We start from the raw sequence: 17,845 nt of genomic DNA, 5'->3' as shown, positions 1-17,845 counted from the left end.
CTCTCCATGTAATGTGATTAAAAAGGCGGGTATTTTAGTAAAAAAAAAATACTATTTTCTAATCAAAATTGGAGATTTTTAATTTAGATTTAATGATTTCTTCTGGGCCAGTCATAGAACCTTACGCTGTCAAAAAGGTGAAGCTAGGAAACAGGTACTGCTTGCCAAATGAGTGGATTCGACTGCCAACATGGTATAACTACGATGAGAAAAAAGTCGACGTTGATTAGAATGCAGCTCGGTGGGGTATGTAGCTCGAGACCGCAAAAGTTTGATAATTGTTATGGGTGTGGAACAAATGGACACAGCAAGCACTATGCAGTGTCCAAGCATCAGAAGGGTGTGGAAGGGGTAGATAAAGGCGGTATAAAGCCGGCACTTTGCATGCTGGGTAAACCGAAGGACTCAATAGAGAGTAACAAGCACAGGAAAACACGTGATGTACTCAGTATGACACTGCAGAGGCTGGGGACAAATTCCTGCTTGCTCAGCTAGCCGAACAAGAGAAGAGCTATATGCTTATCAGAATAGATAGCTGATGATAGGACTGACATGACAATTTAATAAACTGGGCAAAACTCGAGACGACCATTAGGGTTAAGGATATACGAGAAAATTTTACATAGAGTTAGATAAATTAGTGCTCATTTAGTGCTTAGTTTTTTCAAATACATACAATTTGAGGACCAACATGGTTTCTGGAGGCCTTGAGACTAATGTTCAACACGCAAGGAAGGTAAAAAAAGATAATATCAGAGGAGATATTAACGTCCAGTAGCTTGGAGGAGCTAGCATACATCTAGAGAATCGATATAGGACTGACAAGCATAATTGGAGCTTATAGTTACCAGTGTCAACCGAGATCAGATCTTTTTTGAGGAGACGTCGGGTCGCCGGCCGCAGCAGAGGTCATCTACTTATCTCACTCTTATGAAAGCTAAGGTCCTACTGCAGTATGGCAAAGTAACCATTGGTATGGTACATTTACCGTGGTTGCTGAGGGATTAAGCTTACTACTTGTTCTAAGACGAGATAGCAGGCATGTAGGATGGTAGGTCCAGTATTTCCCAATTATCATAAAGATGACCGCCCTCGCACAATGAGGAGATTGCCAGGCTGGAGGGTGTGGCATATGTTCAATTTTTGTAATAGTACATAATTTTAACATAAGAACACTTAAATGACAAACAAGATAACGAGCTTAAAATCCGAATACGAACAGAATAGATGATTTCAGGATAGAAATTAGAATAGGCAAGACATTTACATGGGAAGATGTAGTTGAAGAGGTAGGAAGATGTGTGGGATCTTTCACACCAAATCATTATGAAGCTTTCTAAAAGTGAGCGCCCCGATTTTTGCCCGACGGGCTCAAGCTTCAGCGCTGTTTCCATAATTTCGAAACCAGATGGCTATCTTAAGGGTGATCACAAAGGAGGTAGAAAAATCCAGGGCACATATGGTTTTGACAAAATCGCCAACCCCAAACGAGGTCTCACCGGGAGCTGTCAGGCTTCTCATCAAATGGCGGCCCGAACTCTCCAAGGACCTAAAAGTAGGTTTGTGATTACAAACCATTTTTAAAGATCATGTAAGGAAGCAGACCTAGTCTTTGTACCTAACCCAGGCAATTAAACTGGTCCATCAACCCACAGGCCTATGTGCTTGCTATATGCGGCAGCTAAGGGCATTGAAAACGTTGTCATTCTCGAATAGTCAGTTCCAAAAGGAAAATTGCTCGGTGTGATTAACAAATGCTTGACAGAGCGCAAAACGACGTCCCCGAGAACCAGGAACTTTGTACTGCTAACATTATTGAGTGAGAAAGACGCAATCAGCACCATAAATTAGAGGTGGACTATAAGAATAATGGAGAATAATATAGGAATGATGGAAGAAAAGAGAATTTTTCGTTTCCTTTAAAAAGCGGTTTCACTATACAGTACAGGATTATTGACATAGGAACACAGAGACTTGCGGCCACGACCGCACGGCTAAAGTTCCTCAAAGTTTAGTTCTAAGGCGCATGTTTTAGAACATTGGCTATGACGAAGTCGTGAAGAGGCCAAGTTTCCCAGAAGGAATTTAATGCATAGCTCACACTAACGATCTCACTCTTTTGGTCGTGATAATGACAGAAAATATTAAGGAAAGAAGCTCTAGTACAAATGAAAAAAATAGGTGCATGGGCACCATCTAAAGCTTGCTTCTGAAGAAACTAAAGAAACTAGGAAGCGTTGCCAAAACGTTTGAATTAGTTTAGGGCACCATAACTCGAAAGATGGAGGCGAAAAAAGAGTATCTACATGTTCGGATGTATAAGGATTTAATAGGAACTGCACATATATAACACCTGATTTATGAGACTATGAAAGTAGCGATTAGCCTATCACGTGTAATGGCAAGACTAGGGGAGCGCAAGAAGGTACAATTTGGCTACTGACCTCAATAGTTAAGTCAATTTAATTGTATGCCTTCCCGCTATGGGTAGAGGTGGCCCCAAGGTCCAAGAAGAACAGACCCTGCTGGCTGTCGAAAGTTTGTTGCTATCGATGTGACTCGAACATGTAGGACGGTTTTTATTGTGGCCACCCAAATATTGACCAGAATGCTTTTTTAGACCATACTGGCCAAGGAGGGGGTTCCGTGCTACATAGATAATAGATTGGACCTGACAAGAGGGACTTCATTCTAAAAATGAAAAAACGAATGGACATGAATTCGACCATTGCAAGCAAGGGGCGATTAAACTAGGTCACTGATCCCGAATATAAAAATCTTCTTCTTCTTAGAGGTCTTATGACGAGGTTACATACTATACCATTTAGGTATTTACTGGACATGGCGAGTTACAGACATATATGGCCAAGATAAGCAAAACCTCAATGCACATTTGTGTCCTGTGCGACTTCGCATGAATAGACGGGTCGAAGCATATAATACTACACATCATACTCTCGGCGCGGCTTGGAGAGAGAGGGGGATAAAATACACAATTGAGCAGACTTAAATCGTATCAAGGATTCCGACATCAGAGCAGGAACTTCAAAAGGAATAAAAATATCTAAAGAAAATCATCATTTTATTTTTGGCAGAAGATCGTGAAAAAGCAAGGCGACGGCAGGTTGACAGGAGTATCAAAGATGAAGCAATAAAAGGAGTAGGGGGTCTTAGTTTTCCACTGGTTAGCTACATGAGATGAGACGCGACACGCTTATCGAGTCATTGACGTAATCCCAAGGTTCGAAGAGAGATGTAATAAGTTTCATATGATCATAAGCACATGATCATATACAAGACTTATACAAAAAGCTTATAGCTAAAGCCCTAACGGATAACTGGATAGATCAACGTTCTAAGTCTCATAGGGTTTGGAATTGTAACTTGAAACCGTTTTCCCTTTTCTAATAATATGTAGAGCATTTCTCCCCATCTCCTTAGCAAAAATAGACGGCGCAATAAAAGCCTTTTATTCCTTTAATGCAGGACCAGGATAAATCGGAACGAGAAAGAAACAATACTAAAAATATTTTGTTCCTTCCTTTTTGCATTACAATGAACGGGTTTTAATCCCGAGCGGTGTACGCGGACCACACCTTTTTTTTTTTTTTATAAAGTTATGGCCGCTTTAAAATGAATATTAAGTTTTCTAAGCCGGATGCTTTTATAGAATCATCATTATAAAAGTCAGTTTGACTCTAACAGTCACCTTTGAAATTCGATACACGTTGATAACCCAGTCCTTGCTAGTTATTTTTGTTATCCTTAGTAAAAAATTAATTATTGGGTAAAAAATTATAAACTTGGGTGAATACGCTTGTATCGGTTTATAGTGTAGGCCTTGTGTCACAGCTCTTGTCGTTATAGTCTATAAAATATACACGTTAGTACTAAAAAATGACACTGTTGCTTAAACAAGTTTATATATGATTTTTATTTCGTAACTTCGGGCGCGTAGCAAACTGACAAGCGAATATTCTTCTGAGTGTGCAGTTCTATAGAAACGTGACGAAAGCCTATTTGTTTTCATCGTATTGTACCTGTCGTTTTCTAATACGATTCGAACTTAATACGATTTGGCACTTAAATTTGAAAATGAACAAAAGAACTACAAATATTAAAAAAGATGAGAACAAAGACACAGACAAGCCAAAAAATGGGTCTATACATATAGATTTCGATGTGTACGACGGGCTCTGCTATTTAAAAGATAGGACTGAAATGCCAGAAGTGTGACAATGTTTGTATGTAAAAAATATTTACACATCACTCGGAATGCAAGTTGACTCCTTTTGACTTTTTCGTGCTTGATTTCAGAGACACTAACCAAGGAGACAGTATGCTTCGTTTGCTCGGACCTTCTGCCCTTAGATGTAGTGTTCAGGCCTGGCCTTTCTGGACTCTTGCAAGCTTGCGTCGATCTGGGGGTAAAATACGGACAGTTTGAAGTAGCGCATACAATGCCTTCTCCAGTTGTGCTTCGTCAAAGACTACGAATCCTTGCTAGCGAATGTCGAAGAAAGCTTTCCGCCGAACTCAAAGGGCTTCTCAATACGATCGGGGGATCACTCTCGTTACAGGTACTTCGAGCTAACTCTAGGACGTGTATTTTAATTTCCGTAATTATAATTTACTGGAAGTGATTTGATTTTCGTTGGACATCGAATGGCAGGAATTTGAATAGAATAAGCCACATCTTCGGTTCGAAACAAGCAGTTTTCAAACAGTTCAGGACAGTGAGGTCACACTATCACCTAGCTTTGGCTTTAGTATTGAAATAGCGTATTGCTGCACGAATATACGCTAAAAATTGAACATTGCTCTAAAAGATCTCCATGAAGTACTAATACGCGCTCGGTGTAAACTACCTTAATTTGCAAGTTCCGATACATCTTTTGAATAAGCTGCGTAAATGTTACATATCCGGCTCGTTTAACTTAGAACTTAGCGTGACGTAAAAAATTCGAAGGCTTTTCGAATAGCGGACGACCAAAAGATGAATGAACAGGAATACATATACATATTTCCGTCGTTCACTTTTATTAACGCGAACCACGGATTGGAGACGGGCACACCAGTTGGCGTGTACCCTGGCGAAGATTTATCCGTTGTAGTATAGCAAAGCTTGGACTCTTTTAGCATCTGAAAAAGTGAAGGTATGACCTTACTGTGAAGCCAGGAGGTAGGCCTCATACTGATAGTGCGTTTGCTACGAGACGCGCGTCATTAGCTCGCGCCGCAAGCGTTAAAATTACAGAGATCTATTATCCAGGTAGAACGATTTTACTCAAAAAATGCCAAAGCTGACTGTGCTAAGCTTGCGGCGCGTTTCGGAGGGCCTACACTGCCAAAACTGCATTGCGGTGTATAAGAAGAAATCAGATAAGGCAAAAAAGTGAACAAAATAACTTGCAAGTCGTTTGCAGGACGGAAACTGCTGCTTTTGTACGCCTGTGCCCTACCCATATATAATAAAAGATGCTGCACGGCGTCTTCTCCTAGTGCAAATTTACGCTAACCACTGCTAACAGCGCACTGTCAATCACAAGGTAGTTTTTAGGTAATTATAATTAGACTGTATATGCATTTAGTTCTGCAATGGGCATATAGCAAGAAAACTCTTGGACCAGCCTTATTTTGCTTGGCTATTGAAAATCTAATTGAATATCTATAGTCAGTTTTCGATCTGTGGTGCTAGCATAGTCCTGGTAGGAATTTTCACGCAGTGTTAACAAGCGTTTCCGTAATTTTAACTTGAGCAAACGCGAAAGGACTCGACGTTTACACGAAGGATGAAATTTTCACATGCGAGTTTTTTTTTCCCAGAACAGATTTTGGTTTGGAACATGCGAGATTACTTTTACCAGATTACTAGGCTACTAGATTTTTGAAGGCAACTATATGCATTTTGCATGCGCCAGAACTAAATGACGCATTCCAACCAAAAGATAAACCGTCGTTAGAGTTTCCATTTTTTTACAGCTTCATTTCTGTATATTGTCCTGCTGGTCATAGACATGTTTATTTCAAAGTACTTCAAGTAATCGGCAGTTCATTCAATATGCTTTAACTTAAACTTCTGTTTTCAAATATAAAACTAATCATTCAACCCAAACTACACCTGTGAAGCGCGTTAACAAAGTGTGTTCACATTTTAGGAGCTCACAGGAACCTGTTCTTTCTATTATATATCGATTGTAAAGGTTCTACTTGTACTCAGAGGACCTAAAGCCACCCGGGTCCAAGACTGTTCGGACCCTCACGTCAAGCTCATGGTGGAAACACTATTGAATGTTTCAATCCAGTGTGCCACTTCCCGAAAATGTGCATAACCATGCGTCTTTATTGGTCGCATTCGATGATTTTGGATGCTGTTAAGATTGTAGTTTCCGCCTTGCAGGCTCACTTGAATCTATCTTACATTTTCTTAAAGAGCTTCTTTAGTATCCTAGGGACATTCTTCGCTGGTCCAGAAATATGCCGTGGGTGCGTTCAACCAACTCAGAAGGTCAGAAAGGCAACGAGAGGAAGCATTCTGCTCTACCAAGAAGCGTAGACCGAATTTCCTCGGAGATCATGTACGGCACATTCTACAACTGTGTGAGAACTTTTGCTGTCGCCACTTTTAGACTAAGGCTTAATTAACGCGTTCATCTCTTTCTTAGTTGGAACACTTTTAGACGATATAAGTACGTACACCTATGCTGGCTTTTGTTCGGACAGTCGTTTGGTTACTTGTCACATCGATAATAATTGTAATAAGCAGATCAATGTATATGAGCAGCATGGACTGTATTGCGACAAGGGCAAAGGATCGAGTCCTAGACACTTCCATCCTAACGACATTTTTGCCAAAGCCTCTAAATGTGTTTAAAGGGAACCAACAGACTCTCTTAGAGATCATATGTGTAAACCAAATAGTCTTATTCTCATAGTCACTGGGCTGGAATTCCACTGTAGTGGATACTAGAGTTCGTTATAAATTCGACCACGATGCTTGGGTATCAGGCTATGTCAGCAACTGTGAAAGCACCAGTGCAAATGTAAGGAGCAGATCCTGCGTAGTGGGAAAAGCTACTTTGATAATATATATATTATATATAAAGTAAGTTCTTTGTATTACTTTGCTTTTTTTTCTTTTTTTGCAAAGTTTGCCTCTACATATGAAGTTTTACATAACATTCAAGGACACTATAAAAATATCTGGTTTGCATTGTGCAGCAAATGAAATTCCAGGTGTTTCAGGTACTCAACTATTTTTTATGTTTTTACTCACTTCTCTCAAAAATCAAAAGTTAGAAAGAGTTTTTGACTTCGTCAAAGAAAAGAAATATAAAGCGTTGAAGATGCTGTTTTTTTTTTCGCGCGAAAGGTCCAACTTATGAGTTTCCGTTGGACGTGAAATTCAATCATCTTGCTACACGGTAACATCTAATCTGTGGAGCATTTTTAGATAGCGTATAATATTTAGCTAGTAGCAGATGAAGTTCAAGAGAAAGAGATAAATAACATCGTCCGTACAAAGATTTATCAATGGGAGTTTACGATATTTTGTCTAATACGGCAATTTACGATATTAAGAAGAGTTTTACGAAGCAAGTTTATCTGTGTTGACTTTCAAACTTTCCCAGAGTAATATATCTATTGTGAATATGAGGAGGCTATCCTATTCAGATGATCGTACCTACAGTAACCGCATTAGTAGCGATTTGTCTGGATAACCTGCACAATTCATATAAATAAAGTTATTCTTATTCAATTAATCGATATGAAGTCCACTCAATATCACTTGGAATCGACAGAAATAATTTTAAGTAATTTAATTTTGTGGGTATGAACAACCATTTTTTTTTGTATTTGTGCACGGTTTTGAACACTGTTTCTTAAAGTAGATACCTACAGCATTATCGTTGAGTGCTGTGTGGTTTAAAAACACGTATGTGAAAGAAATCAAATAGCTGTTTTCAAGTGATGAATATGGAATAAATTTGTAATCTAAACGTGTGGGTTTTAGTGTGAAAATTTAGTTGTGCCGCTTTGGAGACTTCGGTAGATTTCTCGCAATCTTCATGAAATATTTTCTGACACACCACTTTTAATAAAACGCCTCAACATTTATGAAACATTTTACAGAAAAAATAGTAGGAGATAAAAGCTATATTCGGAGAAATCAATATATCAGCATTTATATTTATCTATTATATTATATTCAAAAATCGTATTTCAATATGAATTCCGGTCACTTTTTGAACTTCCCAAGTTTCGAAGCTGTGCACAACACATTCTACTTAGTTTTTTCCCACTATATGGAAAAAAATAATAAGAGGGTAATACGGTTCCGCGTGTATCCAAATTCGCTACATCTGCATATCGATGTTTATTAAAGTCTCCATAGAAGTTTTCCTAATATATCAACGGATATATAAATGGCTAATAAATAAATAAATAAATAAATAAATAAATAAATAAAAGATCCAAAAAATGTGAACGTCCAAATAAGTCAAAAATCCTAAGATGTGCCTGTATTTAAACGTTCCTACAGACAACTCTGAGTTACTAGAGACTGCTTTTTCACCATAGTTTCACTTTGCCAACCGCCCTCATAGTCAGTTCATACAAGCACCCAGCCATTAGCTACCCATTCTCAAAGACTTGGAACTACTCGAACTAAATTCGATCCTGCGCTGAAGTATACAATCGCTCATTGGTTATTCCGGGCGCTGCATAAAAACCATCAATACTCGAAACTGTCGCAAATGGTTTAAGGCTGTTGTTGTTCTCGACGCTACCTGAAGAGGGAGGAGCACAAAAGAGACTTCTGCTGTGAACAGGGTTGTCGAATCGGTTGCCTTACCCAGAACCTGCATTGAGCCTTCGACAATCTATGACTATAAGGACTGAGCGCCATCAGAAAATAAACAATTTAGTACAAACCAAGGCACTGTTCTAATATAGGATTCTCAAAGTACATGTTATGAAATTGTAACGAACACACTAAGGAAAACATGGGTTCCTTTTAACTGAGTCTTAACGGATAGAAATATGTGTGCTGTATTCGATAAAAAAATTGCGCAATCATTACCGATAAGAAACTATTCTGGAGCATAACTTGATCGCAGAGGACATATAGGTTCGTCAAAGTCGGTTCAGGCGATTTCAGTAGTAGTGGTGAATGTGTGTGCAATGAATATCCAGGGTATTCGGTATTACGAAACATTGCCCAGTCAGTTGTCGCTAGATATCTTTTAAGTTCCTGAGTAGCCTCACGGATGTCTTGCGTAGCCATCGACCGCGCATAGTCTAACCGCACTCGATGACGAAGCACGATTCAATCGCTACGTCTTAATCACGGCCTAGATTGAAGAAGAGAAGATTAAGCGAAGGCTTCAGTTCCCATACTTATATCTTGATTTACGTATGCAATTTCGACTGCTTCCCTGCCTTAAAGAAACCTTCAGGTGATGTAGAGCGTACTACTGTCGTTTTTTTGAAACAAGTCGCCAATAACGAAATTAATTATCGTAATGTAAATCACAAGTGTAGAATCTTTTCGTCGACTTTGATCGCTACACTACTACCAGGAAAGTATTTATTATATTTATGTGCGTTATGGCAGTTAAAAAAAAATATAGTAAATAATTTGCCGTGTATATGCGCTACATTCGTTCATATTTTCCGATGTATAAAACATTTATTGAGATTACGAGAACGTACTATTCTTGAAACTGCGAAAATTTGTATACTTTGAAAGAGCCGTAATATTGTTGAAGGTAATCAAACTCAAGTTTGATATTTACTCCGATTTGCGTTGCAAAGGAAAACATCCCATACATTTTTACTATGATGAATAAACGAAAAAAACACCCTATGCTATGAAGAATCTTAATTGTGATTTTTGTCCGTAAAACCTTATTGCGAAAGACCTGGAAAGATCCAGAGACGAAAGCGGAGCATTTCATTGTCACACTTCACTCGATGCAAAACTTCTCGAAGGTTACCAGGTGCCTTCGTATGGCGGAATGGGATGCCGAATATCGTCTTACGTGTGACAACATGGTTGGCGTTCTCTACCAAACACTTAAGGACTACGACTTGCATGACTTCTTTCACAGGTAACGCTTGAAAATCTACTATTTTTGCCAGTTCTAATAAATTAAAGTGTTTTGCCTAAAATGGCTCTGTACTCTGATAATCTTTTTCGGTTTAACTAATATGTACTAGGCTGCATCCTACTAAAAATACGTATTCAGTTTATTTCGGTAACCAGTTAGAAAGGTAATAACTCAGATCTCTGGATATTTTCAAATCGATTATATGCTGTATATGTTATTTGTCTTGGTACTCTTTCTTTTTAGATTAGTGTATGTAACAGACCAGGACTCGGAACTTGTGACAGCATTAGGCACAGCAACTCGTCTAAGCTGCGTTACATCAGCAATCAATGCGGTCCTCGAGTTCACACTTCAAGTAGACAACGCCGACGTCGTCTCCGATGTATATTGTCTGTGGAGTGAGTTCGATTTTTCTTAAAAAGCTAGTATGCGAATTTTGTTTACGGACACCGTGCCTCGTATCTAGGAAATTTGGCACGATGGTATAACCATCATCTCCTAACTGCAGTGCACATCTGGTTTTGCATCAGCACTTGTTTTAGTACTATTTGGCTCTAGGGGAAATAAGCTTTTTCGTTGTATGCAAGGCCCTGAACGTTTTTCTTCTTCACTGCGCCTTATATGCTCCAGCTCCTCAAATTTCATAACCTTCATCACAAGATCCGGTATTTTTGTCCACTTTTCTTCGCCTTGAAGCATCCAGTTCACCATAATGTCAGTTTTAAAAGGGTGCTGCAGCGTTCTTTCGACTTCTTCCCTTTCCTTCTCAAGAAGTATACAATGTTTCACTGTGTATTTTACATCGTTTCGCACCCCCAGTATTGCTATAATACACGTGGCCAATGAGGTCAAGTAATAGGTCAAGCTATATCGTTTGTTAATTTGGGGTATTAGCCTTCTATTCAAGACAGCAAGCCATCTCGATTTTTTTCCACTTCAGCTACAGCTTTTCGAAGAGCATTCTCCCTGGCCTTTTGTTCGGAAAAAGTCTAATTCTTTCATGGTATCCTATCCGGCTCGGTCACTTTTCTCCATGACTTCTTACCGAAGCAGCCGAGTGCTAACCTGAAACGCAATCGATTCCGGTTTTCTTCGTCTTTGATGCTGCCCGATCAGTTGACTTTGAAGCTTGAGCTGTGTTCCACCTAGTTTACTTCGAACTACCTTGTAGTCTTTGCCCTATGGATCGGCTCCCACTGTTTCGGTAGCCTGTTAGAATTTTTATTTGCTTGATTTACATTTAATTTACTTACACAAATTAATTCTGGCTTTTTTAAGTTTATCAAGTTGGTTCACTGAACTCCCTCTTCTAGTTCTGTTTCACTAGTATTTGGGCTTTTGTCTTTTGATCTTGTAGTGTGCTGACGTCTCCTTGGCCGTAGAAATGGTCTCCAGCATATTCACCACATCCCTGTGTTTAAGAACGCTTTAGAGTGTGTGGCAGCTCATATTGATGGTGTCCTTTAGCATACCCTTGTCGTTCGGCATTCAAAGGTGTCAATTGGGGTCAACCTCAGCTTCCTTTTCGACGGGAGCTTAACCCGGGCTAACTACCTCTCCCATAGCAGCCTTGTAGTTTCACTATATCTCTAAAGCTCTGGTTCATCTGCCACGTACTATCTGTACTCTACCAACTAGCTCAGACCTAAGTGTGATTCACTAACCGAAGCTTTCTTCTAGCCAAACATTCAATAAGAAATGTTACTTTGGATGAGGTGCATTTGCTCCCGCGTCAATGGTAGCAACACTGGAATTCTCAGTGATTAACATTTTGTCGCTTTTATCCCAGCTTTTTCTAGATAGGCAGCCTGAATTAGAGAATGCGTCGTGCTATATAATTGTATGGCCACAACCGTTATCTAAGCATAACCGATACATCTTCCAGTTCACTCGCCGATGCCAAGGGGAACCTTCGTAGCATGAAAAACAGAATTACGCAGCGACCCAGTAATAGGTGTTGCAACACAAGTACAGAACTATGTTAGGGTCGAACTAGGACAACTTCTACCACACGAACACAGCCTCTGTTTTCCTAGAATACATCAATGAGTTATGATCGTCGACTTCGATAGTCCATCAATGGCATCGCATTTTTTTAGATCGACTCATTGAAGACCTTTAGATAGTTTATATGTGGTCTATTTGTGATTAGGGTTTTGTATGCTAACCGAGTTCGAATTGGTAGCCCCTTTTTACATTCTCCAGAACGTTGTGCCTTTAGCGCCTCGACGTCGTCTTCATCTGCATCATTTGCACACAATCCAATTAGGAATGATTGCAGGGCGCTTATAAGTACTCCACTAACTGACACTTCGCAGGATCCCCCTACTATTATTACAAACGGAACAATTTTTTAAACTCATTGTAGTTAGGTTGGTTGATAAGATGTTTTGGATAGGTCATAATTGTATGTTAAACTGTATTTGCGGTAAAAAGTGCCAAGTAACTTTTACTATATACTTGTCGCATTATCTTCGTTACTTGTTTAGATTACTGTGTCATACTCGTCAGTCATCTACAACGGACAAATCTACATGATCTTTTGGATAACCCAATTTATCGGCCAAAAGACACATCTTGTTGGGTAAACCGGCTCGAGTTCCTTCAAAGCATTCTCTCACAGTGGGGACAGATCACCAAGGCACTGGGTACGACTGACGAAGAGGTAATCAAAATCTACAAGTAAAATAATTTATGAAATAGAAAGTTATTAGGATTTTTATGATGTAAATTTACGTAATTCACAGAACGTTAAATGCATCAAAATGAAAGCGGACTTGTTTGCTTTGTAGTTCGGCTGATTGATTATAATCATTATTTTTTTTTGTAAAGGACTAATTGTTAAGTAAATTATCCCAAATGCCAAGCTTCAAACGTAAGTATCTACTTCAAGTGTGGGATTCCTTCCTAGCAAACGTCATTAGTGTCTCTTCTTTCCGACTAACACCGAAGACCTGTGTATACATTTTCATGAGATAAAGAAATGATTTTTTTGATTTAGCTGTCTTTGAGTTTGTTTCAGGCCTTTAGTAATCGTTTCCTTTGTGTTGCGTTCGTCGGCATGCTGAATTGCCTTTTTTTCTCTTTAACACTCCGTTTTTTTCTCGACCACCTTATTTGTTATGTCAACTGCTTGGTCCTCGATCATGCTTTTATCTGAGGAGCGTCAGATACTCTGCAGTCAACTTCTAAGGCTGGGAAATAGCGTATGCCACGGTATATAAGACGCCTGCGTCATAAGTTACATATGTGGAGCTTTCAGCCTGCCTTATCGTCTGCAAGTATTTCTGAAAAGTTCCATATTGAATCAGTATTTAGTTAAGTCATAGGCCGAGGCATCTGGTTTTCATTGATCCATTTGGTGAATCAGAGAAAATGTGTATCCTCCTGGGGTCTCTTCATAGAATATCAGCCGTGTCAGGGCGACAACTGCACATAATTTTTGTGTTTTCCAGGCTTTCGTCACTCTTCTCATCAGAAGTCTCTGTGCTTTCTGAAGTTTCGCCTTTGCTTAGTTGCGGTAGCACCCTATTTGGGCGCTCCGTATAACACGGTAGACCTGGATACTGCCTTTCTTTTATATAAACTTCTTATTTCCGGCAGGATTTTAGCTAAACTATTTATTTATTTCTTTGCCGTTTAGTCACTTTATCGACGTGAAGGTTTTTACAAACATTCGATTCGCCGTTATTTCTAAATATCGAGCTGGCGTCTTCACATCTTACAGGATATGCCTGTGTTTGGTTATCGATTAATAGCATTGGTTTGGCTTTTTAGGTTAGTATTACGTACGATTCCACTTCTATGCTTGTATTCTTTTGTATAGTTCCACTATCTACGCTTATTGTCCCCTTTTCGCCTTAAGTAACTATTTGATCCGAGTACAACTTCAATTAGGTCTTTTCTAGCTTTAGAAACTCCAGGGCGTTAATATAAGTCATTCCATAAAAAGGGCCAAATATTGACCATTTACACACTTTAGAGATTGTCATAAAACAACTTTTCCCATGAGTAAGAACCCTGTTTCTATGGTTAAGGGTGATCAACTTCTTAAAGTTTCACTATGGTTCTGTGACTTTAGAGTCTCCACATTTTCTTTGTAGCCCCTCTGTGCCTGCGCTGCTTTATGGGCCTCCATTCTTCGGCTTCACTGTTTCAAAGTCCGCCTAGTTTCTTACCGCCAACAATACGTTCCTTACAGATAAATTTGCTTTTTGCTTATCTAAGCGTTAATAATTATTAGTCTCACCGGATGATACCCTCGCAGCCACAGACGCTAATATTGATTCTGCTTAAGGGTCCGTCTCTATCAGTAATCTGGCCCAGAACCGAACTGCCTATAATATACTATTTTTTGATATACAACCAAAGACAAAAAAGACCGATTATTAGGGTAACTGCCGGATAAGACTGAAAATACGTTGGAAAACGTTTTTCTGTTGGTTTGATGAATCATGGATGGAACGTGGTTTAATGGAAGTTTACGTGTGAGAAATTTAGTATGCGTAATCTGTTCGAATCAATTATCGAAATAAAAGGTGCTCGCCAGCGATCTGCCTAGATTGGCAATTCACGTTTGGCTTGCTACGTAATTTTATGAACAATCAGAATAGTCCAATGTACTACCGATGATTTGGTGAGGTCAGCCTTGTCGCCAACTTCATCCTTCGTAGTCTACAAGTGAGCAGAATTACATGCCGTGCGTTTGTAGCCTTAGTTGTTTCAATATATTTAATAAGATTAAACTAGCAGTAGACTTTGCGAACCTTTGAATAATTGGCATACAATCAGAGCACATAGACTTGTTGCCAAGTGAAGAACATTTTCCATAACCAATCACATTCTCAGTTAGTTAATCAACTTGCCGAGTTTAATCTCCAAAACGGCTATTGCTCAAACATATAGGCATTGAAAATTATAGAGAGAATATTATACGAAACGTTTTTACTCCTTGTGTTCATTCTGTCAACGTTTATTTTGAATATAAATTCGTCTAGATTTAAAACTACGTCTTTCGGAAGCTACAAAAGTTCGTACAAATATTAGGACCTCGGGACTAGCTCTTAGGCTATATTCAGCAAGGAAATCAGCTCTTTGTAACAAATTCTGCTGCCGAAATAACATAAGGGTTTGAAAAATCTATTTTTTGATGTACTGATTAGAACGAATGCATTAGAAAAAAATAATCCCAGCTGTGCTTAATATCTGCATTAGCTCAATGAATATCGTTATAATGATAAAATTTTGTGCAACATTCTTATCTTCATATTACTTATTTAATTTCAATCATAACTTCCGATCGGGTATGATTAATTCATCAACCAGATTAGTTTATGTATCAGACCCCACAAAAAAGCTCTCCCCCGAGTCTAGACCATTCTCTTCAATTGCATTATCCACCTTCTTGTCAATCAATGACTGTGAATATTCGAATATGGAAAAAAAAATCAACTTATGACCACTTGGAAATGACATTAACTTCATATGAGTTATACACATCCGAAATACATAGGGAAAATTAAACACACACTGTGCCTTATTATACCAGAAGCATATTATAGTGTATTCAATTCAGAAACAATTATACGACAGATAACCAGCCTCTCGTCAGTCTCCAAAAAGACCTTAAGAAATGTCTTCAGGATGCCATATCTACAAAGTAATGAAACAACTTGGCAATCTAAAAAATGTATAATTTTCTATAGCCTTTTCATGTTTAGGGCAGTTGTTTATGCAAATACGTGAAACTAAAAATAGACGAAAGCTATTCTTTACACAGACCTTTATAAAACTAGTTTATTATAAAATCTAATTACCTCTTTCAATGACCAGCCATTAATCGAGACTTATTAGTTTGTAAACATAAAATGACTTTGGCCCGAATTCCTCATTGAATTAAACAATCCTTGGGCAATGCTTGAATAACATCTGCTCAGAATTATTACTGATGACTCACTTAATTGCTTATCTAGCCAATAATAAAAAACTCAGTTAGCAAAGTAAAGCATATATATATATATATATATATATATATATATGTTAAATATCTATCGAATTGTCACCGGTGTTGATCGCCTGACATAGTCTGTATTAATTCACTTGTGAAACTCTTTTACCTGACACATAATATGAAATTACTCGTTCAAAATTACTAGCTTCAATATGTAACCTTCTTAAGGAAATGCTGGCAAATAACATATCTGACAACTGAGATTTAAAAAAAGCCCGGGAAAAACATAGCCTTATAATTTGTTAATTGCTATGCTTGTTTACAGGCTCAGTACACGTCGCCAATTAACATTTCTCTTTTAGAAGAAATCGTGAAATTCATCACTCCTTTTCGACAAGCGATACGCGATTTGTCTGAATCCCGAAAGCCAACGTTACATCTCGTGGTTGTTTGGTATACACGCCTTGTAAAAGAAATGCAACCAGAAAATACAGACAGTATTCTTATTAACACTCTGAAGACGCATGCAAGAATGTACCTTATGCAGGTAAAGCTCTTTTTTTATCTTTATATATATGTAGAACTCTACTTTGTTTGATTGAATTATTTTCTTATTCATATGGGATCTTGGTACATATTGAGGATCACGGCGTACTCATTGAAAATATTTTTAACGATGTGTGACAGAAAACGAGTGTTTTAACACAAACGTTGCTTAAGTATCCTAAAAAGTAGAACACTTTCAGCTTCATCTTAATAGTCTCTCTTATAATTGTACAATGATAACTTTATACGATAAAAGTAAAGACAAATATAGAGTGGTTACCAGATTACTTTTCTTGTACCTATTTCGACACCATAAAGGCTTAGAAAGAGGAGAATCAATTGATGGGAACGTAGTAGTTCCAGCTACAATTGCTTTTAAGCTTTTGATACTAAGTTTGCCTTTCCATATAAGTAAAGAGCGCATACGATACCCATCTAATTTGAAAGGACTTCTAGCTTTTAGCAGTATTGTTTATACTTGTGTCTCTCAGGTTTTTTAGTGAACTAAAACTGTGTCTAAATGTACCATAGGACTTCGTCGTGGTTGCACTGAATGGTTTGGTCCATGGTTGACAAAATAGCTATAGTATTGCGTCAAACTGTTTACATGCTTTCCTCATTTTGGGATTATAAAAGACAATCAAATCTGAAACGTTGAAATCTTGTAAATGGGAACAGCTCGCGCAAATCCGGCCCCTCAGTAGCTGTGTCGCAAGCTTCCGAGTATGTCTCCGTGCTTTTTTCAATATGTTGTTCAAGAAGCGTACCTGCAATCGTTCAAAAAGATTGACAATGTTACTATTTTTGAGATCCCCAAACGTAGCTAGATTTTTATTAAATCTAAAGAGTTTTATTAAATCTAGATGCGTTCACCTATACAGTTACCCCCCTTCTAAACGTTGAAAACTGTTAGTCTCACGAGGGTGTAGATCTATGTACCACATGAAAGCGTGGTAAAAGGACTTTGAAGAAGTGTACTGTATATATAATTAGTTGAATTGTAAATTTGTAGAGTAAGATTGAAGAAAGTGTTTCCTGCCTGTATATTAAAACTTAGAGCATATTTTTAAAAATAGCAGGTTTAAATACAGAGTTACAGATCTTTTTTATAGATACTGCAATTTTATATTTAGAAATGTACAAGATGGGTGGAATACCTAGTGTGGCTTCCCGTTGCAGATTTATGATCCGGCTGCTTATCGATTCCCAATATATTAAGACAGTTTTTAGTTTATAG

General features: G+C 38.3%; 1 protein-coding gene across 3 annotated transcripts in view; it reads left to right on the top strand.

Moving 5' to 3' along the window:
• Positions 1-17,845, top strand: part of LOC111273595 (transposable element Hobo transposase) — a 38,944-nt gene that overhangs the window by 16,465 nt on the left and 4,634 nt on the right. For 2 of the 3 annotated variants that reach the window (XM_022855315.2, XM_022855314.2), the window contains exons 4-8: positions 4,318-4,580; positions 9,922-10,112; positions 10,356-10,510; positions 12,602-12,777; positions 16,388-16,609. In XM_022855315.2, the coding sequence (XP_022711050.1) occupies positions 4,318-4,580; positions 9,922-10,112; positions 10,356-10,510; positions 12,602-12,777; positions 16,388-16,609 (1,007 nt within the window). The remainder of the gene's footprint in view (positions 1-4,317; positions 4,581-9,921; positions 10,113-10,355; positions 10,511-12,601; positions 12,778-16,387; positions 16,610-17,845) is intronic. The other variant, XM_022855316.2, reaches the window with a different exon arrangement.

The sequence above is a fragment of the Varroa jacobsoni genome, unplaced genomic scaffold, assembly GCF_002532875.2.
Source record: "Varroa jacobsoni isolate VJ856 unplaced genomic scaffold, vjacob_1.0 scaffold_201, whole genome shotgun sequence".
Classification (NCBI taxonomy): domain Eukaryota; kingdom Metazoa; phylum Arthropoda; class Arachnida; order Mesostigmata; family Varroidae; genus Varroa; species Varroa jacobsoni.
This window is presented reverse-complemented; position numbering and strand designations above follow the sequence as displayed.